The sequence below is a fragment of the Chrysemys picta genome, chromosome 20, assembly GCF_011386835.1.
Source record: "Chrysemys picta bellii isolate R12L10 chromosome 20, ASM1138683v2, whole genome shotgun sequence".
Taxonomy (NCBI): Eukaryota; Metazoa; Chordata; order Testudines; family Emydidae; genus Chrysemys; species Chrysemys picta.
Genome location: NC_088810.1, coordinates 4594334 through 4604087, shown reverse-complemented (window position 1 = coordinate 4604087; position 9754 = coordinate 4594334). Strand labels below are relative to the sequence as shown.

The following is a 9754-nucleotide window of genomic DNA, read 5'->3' as shown; positions in this document are numbered from 1 at the left end:
TTCCCCTGGTGTTATCTGGGCCAGTGATCTGCTAGGTCACCTGCTAGGTCCAATCCTCGACTCTGGGAACCAGCCTTACCCTGCTCTGCTGTGAGAATCCCACTCCCGGGCTGTTCCCACACAGCCTCTGGCATGTAAGCTGCTCCCAGCTGTGTGAGTGAGCACTTTTGGCCACTGCTTGGATTGTGCAACCGAATGACAGTAGCCAGTATCTCCATGAGCGTCTCTGACACGTTTCAAACCAAACACACTGCTTCAGATAGAATAAACAAACCCATGTATTAACTACAAAAGATAGATTTTAAGTGATTATGGGTCAAAGCACAAGTCAGATTTGGTCAAATTACATAAAAGCAAAACCCAGTATAAGCTGATTTTAACACTTTCAGTGCTCTTACAAACTTTGATGCTTCTCACCCCAGGTTGGCTGGTTGTTCTTCAGCCAGGCTCTCCCCTTTGATCAGCGCTTCAGTTGCTTGGTGGTGATGGCTGTAGATGAAGGTGGAAGAGAGAGAGCATGGCAAATGTCTCTCCCTTTTATCATGTTCTTTCTTCCCTCTTGGTTTTGCCCCCTCCCCCTTCAGAGTCAGGTGAGCATTACCTCATCACAGTCCCAAACTGACCAAGGGAAGGGGGGAGACTCACTTGAGCGTCCAACAGATTCTTTTGTGGCTGCCTAGGCCAGTGTCCTTTGTTCCTGTGAGGCTGGGCTGGGTTTGTCCCATACATGCCCGGATGAGGTGTGAACTGCCTCTCTGATCCTGGAGAGTTTTGTCTGGGCCTCTGCTCCTGGAGAGTTTTTGCATGGGCATGTGTAACAGGGTCCATGACCAGCCCCTCTTCCCGGGGCTGCTTGCTGCCCCCAATAAGGCTCAGAGAGCATTCAGGGTTGTACAAGGTTCTCCCACCGGTGTCTATCTATATACAAGCTATACAGGATTAGTCACCTCCTTTACAGGCAGAATCAGCCTTCAGCTAGGAGGCCTCCAGTTCCCTCCCTGACTGCCCCCTGCCTCCTTGCTCCCTCCCAGCCTTTATAGCCCTTGGCTTGTCAGGCCAGCAGGTTTTGCCAATCCTCAGGCTGGCATCAGGCCTTTTCCATCAGCCCCAATCTGTTTTCCCTTACTGGAGCTGACTGGGCAGAGGCTAATTTGGTGCTTTTGCACCAGCGCCTTGCTACAGCTCGTTTTAAGCCAGGAGGACACATTTTCAGCCTCATAACTACATACATGAAATTACAACCTATTACAACAATGCTCAGTGCATCATCAGCCTTCTGAAGACACCCAACTTGACAAACTTTCCACTGGATACCACACAATCATATTAAAAGGATGAACATGGGGGTGCAGGGTGTTTCCCCAAGGTACGGAGCATAACAGATTGGGTAACAAAATGTCAGATGAAATTCACTGTTAATAAATGCAAAGTAATGCACATTGGAAAACATAATCCCAACAATACATATAAAATGAGCTGTTACCACTCAAGAAAGAGATCTTGGAGTCATCGTGGATAGTTCTCTGAAAACATCAACTTCCCTTCACCAATATTATGGCGCATACAGCACGTGGCTATAAGCCTAGGAATATTGTCATTGGCCATGTCCAGCTTCTCATACAGGCATTGCCAGAGGGCTTTTAAACAGCCAAACGCACTCTCAACAGTCATTCTGCACTTGCTCAGCCTGTAGCTGAACCGCTCCTTGCTGCTGTCAAGTTGCCCCATGTATGGCTTCATAAGCCACGGCATTAAGGGGTAGGCAAAATGCCCAGGATCACAATGGGCATTTCGACTTCCCCTACACGGAACTTCTGGTCCGTGAAGAAAGTCCCTGTTTGCAGGTTCTTGAAGAAGCCAGTGTTTGAAAAGATTCATGTGTCATGCACCTTTCCAGACCAGCCTGTGTTAATGTCTGTGAAACGCCCATGATTATCCAGAAGTGCCTGGAGAACCATAGAGAAATACCCCTTGTGATTAATGTACTCAGTGACTAGGTGGTCTGGTGTGTGCCACCTATCACCCATCCGCAGATGTCATGCATGTTGCCAGAATCACGGTCTTTCAGAGGAGGATGCGATTAATGGCCCTGCACATTTCCATCAACACAAGTCCAACAGTCGTCTTTCCCACTCCGAGCTGGTTAACAACCCATCGGTAGCAGTCTGGAGTAGCCACCTTCCACAGTGCAATCGCCACACACTTTCCCAAGGACAGGGCAGCTCTCAGTCTCATGTCCTTGTGCCACAGGGCTGGGGCAAGCTCATCACTCAGTCCCATGAATGTGGCTTTCCTCATGCGAAAGTTCTGCAGCCAATGCTCGTCATCCCAGACGGGCATCACAATGTGATCCCACCACTCAGTGCTTGTTTCCTGAGCCCGAAAGCGGCGTTCCACTGTAGTCAGCAACTCCATGAATGCCACAAGCAATCTTGTGTCATAGCTGGTATGCACGGCAAGATCAACATCACACTCCTCTTGCCTTTGTAGTTTAAGGAATAGCTACACTTGCACTCGTGACTTGTCGGTCAGAGCGAGCAGCATACTGGTCAGCAGTTCGGGATCCATTCCTGCAGCCCAAAGAGGCAGGGCAGGGCATGCAGTACACAAACCGTTGAGAGGTGGTGACAAATGTGGACGGAAGCACAGGGATCGCTGGGTTGCGAAGCAATGCATCATGGGGCATTGGGACAGGACCCAGGATGCCCCGCGACCCCCTCCACTTTCCCACAAGTCTTAGCGGCAGAAGAGAAAGAGATGCTCTCTGGGATAGCTTCCCAGAGTTCACCACTCCAAATAGAGCCGCAAGTGTGAACACACTATTGCGCAGGCAACTGACAGTGTGAACACACAACAGCGGTTTCCCTTCAGCGCTCTATGAGCAGTGCTGTAACTGCCGGCACTGTAACTTTACCAGTGTAGATGTGCCCTTAGAAAAGCAGCTCATGTTGGTTTTAGCAATTGCCAGCGACGAAGTATCCACCATGACCTTTGGTAAGTTGCCCTGTGGTTAAACATTTCTACCTTCTTCCCAGTCGGAATCTGTCTAGCTTCCACTTCCAGCCACTGGATGGTGTTAGACCTTCCTCTGCTCAACTGAAGAGCCCGTTAGTAAATATTTTTTCCCCACGTGGGTACTTATAGACCAGGATCAAGTCACCCCTGAACCTGCTCTTTGTTAAGCTAAACCGCTGGAGCTGCCGGAGTCTCTCACTCTGAGGCAGATTTTTTTAAACATTTCATCATTCTCCTGCCTCCTCTCTGAGTCTTCCCTGATGGGTCAATGTCCTTCTGGAACTGCGGGCACCAGAACTGGACAGAGGATCCCAGCAGCGGTTGCACCAGGGCAGAGAGAAAATCACCTCCCTGCTCTGACTCCAGAGCCCACTGTTGATGCACCCAGGAGGGCTGCAGCATCGCACCGGGATGCTGCTTATCCAGCATCACCCCCGAATTGTGGTCAGAGTCCCTGCTGCCCAGGAGAGTGTCCCCCATCCTGTGAGTCCGGCTGACACCCTGTGTTCCTAGGTGGACATGTTGACATTTAGCCCTATTAAAACACACACTGTTTGCTTGTGCCCAGTTTACCAAGGACCCGGAGTGCTCTGTGGCAGTAACCTGGCCTCGTCATTATTTGCCACTCCCCCATCTGTGTGTCATCTGCAAACTTGATCAGGGCTGATTTTATGTTGTCTTCCAGGTCGTTAAAAATGGTGTTAATCAGCATTGGGCCAAGGACAGTTCCCTGCAGGATCCCTCTGGAAACATGCACTCACTGCTGATTCCCTGGTGACAGTTACCTCTGGAGATCTAGCAATTAGCCAGTTTTGAATCTGGGTCATGGTGATTTCGTATCCTTCTAGTTTTTTAATCAAAATGTTGTGCGGTGCCAAGTGAAACTCCCTATGGACGGCGATGGATATTACATCACCACTGTTGCCTTTAGGAACATTGTGAAAATCAGGAGGGAGGACTGGTAAGGCCCTATGTGAACATGTTATTTGTATGGCAATAGTGCTTTTGAAACCCTGGCTGAGCTCAGGGCCCCGTCGTGCTGGGCACTGCATGGATACAAACAGAGAGAGGCCCTCACCAGATGAGATTGGGGCCCCGTGTGCTGGTGTGAAGAAGTTGGGGATTTTCATAATGGTTTACATGAATGCTGCAGGTGTGCCTCAGTTTCCCTGTGTGCTGTGTGTGTAACAAGGTGCAGGGAGAGGGAGAGGAGATCAGGGCCCTGGTGTGCCGGGTGCTGCCTGGACACAGCAAGGGACAGTCCCTCACCCCAGCTGAGATCAGGTCCGTGTTATACCCGGCCCTGCCCAGAAACCAACTGTGATCGGGGCCTTCCCAGGGGAACGGCAGACGTGAAAACTGATTCTTTACTGGACACAAATAAGTCAGAGTTGTTAGTGGCCCTTTGTTAAAAAAGTAGCAGTGGCAAAAAATGACACATGAAAATCTATTTCAAGTAACAGCTTGTGAACTGGACATTTGACAGTCGGATACTTTTGGCTTTGGAGTGAACAAGTTACCTTCAATAGAACATTGTTATTAAGAAGTTCTAATCCCGTGGCACTGATTGACCTAGACAGAGACCAGGGCCCTGTTATGCCAGGTACTGCTCAGACACTCAGCGAGAGACAGGTCCTGCCCCAGCTGAGATGTGGGTTCCCTTGTGCCAGGAGCTGCACAAACACAGTGAGAAACAGTCCCTGACCCTAAGAGTTTATATTTTTATCATTTCAATTTTCAAGGTGAGGAAAGGGAGGCCAGACAGTTGCAGCAACTGGCCCAACCTCACCTACAGCAGTTTCAGTGGAGCAGGGACTAGAACCCAGGAAGCCCGAGTACCAGGCCAGCACCTTAGCCACAAGCCCATCCCTCCGCTCCTGCCAGCTGCTGCCCCTGCGCTTGAAAATCCTGTCCATCTGTGAAACGAGGGGGTGAGGACTCAGGCAGTGTAGAAGAGAGACTCTCTGTGGTTGAGAGGTCAGAGACTCTTTCCTCTGGGGGCAGTGGGGTTTGGGAAGGGGCAGGCTTTAGGACCTGGCTGCAGAGGACTCTGGGATACCTCCCCACAATTCAGTGCTCCAGCATCTCCAAGGCCTAGTTGACCCCGCTCTGAGTCCGGGGCCAAGCAGGGATTTGCACCCACGTTTCCCACGTCCTGGGCCAAACCTTTGCCCCCTTCCCCCCTCGTTATGATCCCCCAACAGCACTGGATGGGCCGGAGATGCCCAGCCTGGGCCCATGTTCTAAGGGGCTATTTCCGCCGGACCTCGGAATATTCTGTGGTGGGGGCCTCCAGAGGCTCCGCCCCTTTGCGCTGCGGCTTGGAGAAGTTGATGGAGGTGTAATACTGCTCATCTGGCTCCCCGGGGCCTAGTGGGGCCTTTGTTGCTGCAGCCCCATCCTGGATGCCTTTGGTCTGGCGGGCGGCTGGAGTCTTGTGATGCTGAGTGAGAAGCAAGGCAGAGACACCAGGCAGAGACTTGCATCCACCCTGCTGAGCTGATTGCATGGGCTGCCCCAGGCCTCCTTTCCCCCACCCTCTATGCAAAAGCATTTCCTGCATCAGGCATGCACTAGCAAGAGGCGTGGGATTGGGTGTGTTTCACACTCTGCACACATGAGCCAATCCCATGCCAGCACCAGCTCGGTTAATGCATTCACTGCCTCAGCTGTACAGGCCACGCATTAGCAAGATGCATGGGGGTATGCGCATTTCATGCACCACGCATGCAGGATTTCATCTCATCGCAGAACAGGTTCTGGAAATGTATTGACTGGATTTCATGCTCCGAGCATGCGTGAACTGCTCCCATGCATCTTGGGGCAGCACCGGTTAACTTAATGCATTCTCTGCATTACCTGCACCAGCTATCCATTAGCAAGACACATGGGGTTGTGTGCATTGTATGCACTGTGCATTCATGATTTGATCCCATGCATCTCGTGGTTGCACAGCCCCTGCTGATGCATTCATTGCATTTTCTGAAGGGTGCAACAGACACAGAGCACCCGACATGCACTGTCTGATGACAAGCACCTGATACCATAGCAGGCAGCAGCAGAAATACATTTCTTGTCCAGTTGGTGCATCCAGGCGATGCCCAGGTTTTAGCAGCATTCCAGCCCCAATCTAGTCCCGTGCACTTTGTGAATGCACGTGAATGCATTTGCTGCATGTCCTCCCCTCTGAGCGAGACCTGAGGCATGAGGTGCAATTTCTGCATGCAGGAGCCGATCCCATGCAGTTTGGGGAGCCCAGGCTAGTGGCAGGGGTGCATTTCTTGCAGGGGGTTGGGTGCCCTGGTGAAAGCCTGGCTTATATTCATGCATTTATTAAAGGGGTGGGAAAGCAGGGGGATGGAGGAGAAGAAATGGAGGGGAGCAGAGGTGGGGTGGGAAGGGCAGATGGGCTTGGTCCCCCGCTTCCCCCAGGTACATACCATGGGCATGTTGGGGACGTTACTGTAGATCAGGCTGGCCTCGTCAGCCGTGTGCTCCGCCCGGCTCCCGTTAGCCATCTCCCCAGCCTCAGCATTGGGGGGCACCGGCTCCCGGCCCCGCAGCCTGTGGGGAGAGAGATCAGGACTGACTCATTGGACAGGGGAGAGGTTAGAATAGCCCCATAGGAGGGAGAAAGGTGGCACACCAGTATGAGCGTCTAGAGTGCAGGGGACTGGGATAGGCCAGGGAGAGGGGTTGGAAGGAGATTCTTACTGGGAGGGGGCCTGCGGGGGGCTGGAAAAGCACAGGGGATAGCGCAGGAGATCTCAGTGGGGCAGCAGGGGGTCAGGGCGGGAGGCATCAGACTCACTTGATCACACAGAGCCCGAGAAGGAAGAAGCCGATAGCGACCCCCAGCCCACAGGCCACACCGATGCCCAGCTCCTCTGCACCTGCAAAAAAAAAAAAAAAAAAAAAAAAACAGCATGGAGCATGGCTGGGAAAGAACCCAGGAGTCCTGGCTCCCAACTCCCCTGCCTCCAACTCCCAGACCCCACTCTTCTTCCAGGGCTGGGGAGAGAACCCAGGAATCCTGGCTCCCTCCCCATTCCCATCCCCATCTCTGAGCTAGGGACAGAGCTAGGGAGTCCCAGTGTCTCACCTCTCTGCGGGGGGCTGAAGTCAATGTGCAGGGCGGCGTAGGTCCCGTGGGGGTTGGAGCCGAGGCAGAAGATCTGGGGGCCCCTGTCCCCGCTTCCCGTCCAGCTCAGGGTGCTGACGGCCTCGTCGCCCTGGGCCCAGGAGCTGACCTGCAGGGCCCCCCGTGAGCAATTCCCAGCCAGGGGCTCCCCATCCACCTGCCACTGGAGCCGGGGAGGGGGGTGGGAGCGCAGGGAGCAACTGCAGCTGACGCTGGGCCCCTGGCGCTGGCAGGACGAGTTCAGCCCGGTCCCCGGCCGGGGGCTGTCTGGGGAGAGCAGGAGACACAGCGACAAATTAATAGTCAGAGAGAGAAACCCAGTGTCAGGGAGTCCTATGGGTTAACCCCACTCACATCCAGTGGCAGGGAGTCCTGTGTCTTAACTCTTCTAATACCCAGGGACAGGGAGTCCCATAGATTAATCAGCTATTATCCAGAGGCAGGGAGTCCCGTGGGTTCTCTGCCCTGAGACGTCTTTTCAGCCAGCCCCTGGGCGCTGATCTGGCCCCATCCTTGGCCAGCAGCGCTTCACACTAACCCACCTGCTTCTCCGCCCTCAGCCTGGGCACTCCCGGCCCTCGTAGATAGCCCAGGAGTCTTTTCAAGCCTCAGCTGCCCCCCTTGGGGCTGCCCCTAAAGCAGCTAATTAACGATGGCACAGGGGGGGTTGCACTGTCTCTGTTTAAAGGGGCCAGGCACGCTGTGACACCTGCTAGTAGTCAGTGGCAAGGACTCGCACGGATTAACACTGCTACTCTCCAGTGTCAGTGTCCCAGGGGTTAACCCCACTCACACTCGACGAGCAGCTGGAACGTTCCCTGGGCAGAGCTCTCATTGTTCTGGGCCCAGCACCCGTACAGCCCCCTGTCCTCGGCCTTCACGTTGGGCAGCTCCAGCCGCAGCTGATTCCCCTCCATGGGGCCGGCTCCCTTGATGGCTCGGCCCCCCCTCACCCAGGCCAGCGTGGCAGGGGGGCTGCTGGCAATGGAGCAGAGGAACCGCAGGGAGTCGCCCTCCCGGGCCGTGAGCTGTGAACCGTTCCCCACTGCGTTGCTGGGGTCTGGGAATAGAAATAACAGAGTGACTCGCATCCTGAGCCAGCCAGTCCCTGCGCAGGGGCTGGATCGGGGCTGGCGCCCCCTAGAGGGGAAAGGCCCCGTCCCCACTCCCCACCCCCTAGCGGTACCTTGGAATAGCTGGGGGTCGCTCCTGTTAGCTCTGGAGATGGTGATTTCCGGAGTCCTCACTGGATCTGAAATACCCACGGCAACGTATTAGATTGGAGAGTGACCCCCACTGACCCCCTGCTCCACAGCCAAGCACCCCCAATGACTCCCCACCCCTCTCCGCAGCCCAGCACCCCCCATGGATCTCCTGCTCAGCCTGTTCCCTGCAGCCCAGCGCACTCATGGAGGCACTCTGTCTGCCATGGCGCCCCCTAGAGCCTTACACCTCACGTGCACACACAAGGCCCAGCTGGCCAACCGGTAGGAATTCTTCACCCAGCACCGATACTCCCCAGCATCCCCTGGGCTGAGATTCAGCAGCTCCAGGTGCCCGTCCCCTCCCTGGCCGGGGCTCGGGGATCCATTCACCCTGGCCCAGCTCAGGGTGACCTCAGTTCTGCTCCCAGCCTCACAGCTCAGGCTCAGGGAGTCGCCCTCCTGGGTCACCAGAGACAATGTTGCCTTCAGCTCCCCACGCATCTGGCACTGGAAGAGATGAGCAGGCGGGTTTGGTCCCCCCCAGAGATCCCCCACTAAGGAGCTGAGACGCAGCCACGCTGGGGTGGGACATGGCGGCTGTTTATACAGGGACCGCTCACCCGGCACTTAGACACGGCCCCTCTGGGGTGGGTGCACAATCTCGGTGCCTTTCCATGGCAGCAGCAGGTCTCTGTCACAGCGATCGCTCCCTAATCCACCTCCTCCCCGCTGCCCAGTGCCCCCTTAACAACGCCCTGGGGTCTGGAGACAGAGAGCGGGGCCCTCTCCCCCCACCCCCCCATCACCCTCCCTACACCTCAGCAGCTTCCTCAGGCTCTCCCCTCTGGGCACAGAGCAGCCTGGCCCAGCTGAGCCTGGGGCCTGGCCCTGAGTGCAGTCAGAGCGTGACTAGGAGGCGCTCACTGATTCCCAGGGCTCACAGCGCAGCCTGTCACCGGGGCATCCGTTCCTGGTCAGCGTCCCGGTGATGTTGGGAGACCCGGGCGGGGGGGGGGGGGGGGTCACTAGTGATCACTGAGCCTAGACATGGACCCTTGCCGTGAGCTCAGCTGGGGGACGGGAAAGTCCCTGAAGTGACAAAAGATCCCTGGGAGGGGAAGGGAAGTGACAGACCCACCCAAGAGGCGCCCAATGTAACCCAGGGGCCGGGTTAGGGCCGCACTGGGGAACCAGAACCGTGGGAAATGGAAACCGAAGGGACAAAAACTGGTGAGTCAAAATTGGGCCTAATTGGCAGAGTCACTAACGAGGGGCCGGGCTGTTCCGGCCTGGGCACTAGAGCGACTGTCACCAGCGCCACTGTCAGCCGGGCACCTGGGCGTTCAGTATCCTGTTCCCCAAATCTGTCCTCCCCAAGGCGGGACAGAGCCAG

General features: G+C 55.3%; 1 protein-coding gene across 1 annotated transcript in view; it reads right to left on the bottom strand.

Annotated features, from left to right (window-relative positions):
* Positions 1 to 260: 260 nt before the first annotated feature.
* The window catches only part of LOC101942530 (uncharacterized), an 81970-nt gene continuing 72476 nt past the window's right edge, over positions 261 to 9754 (bottom strand). The window contains exons 17-22 of the mRNA XM_065574643.1: positions 8343 to 8408; positions 7950 to 8216; positions 7118 to 7423; positions 6827 to 6908; positions 6456 to 6579; positions 261 to 5458 (exon numbers count right to left, since the gene is read on the bottom strand). Coding sequence (XP_065430715.1) covers positions 5267 to 5458; positions 6456 to 6579; positions 6827 to 6908; positions 7118 to 7423; positions 7950 to 8216; positions 8343 to 8408 — 1037 coding nt within the window. The 3' untranslated portion in view covers positions 261 to 5266. The remainder of the gene's footprint in view (positions 5459 to 6455; positions 6580 to 6826; positions 6909 to 7117; positions 7424 to 7949; positions 8217 to 8342; positions 8409 to 9754) is intronic.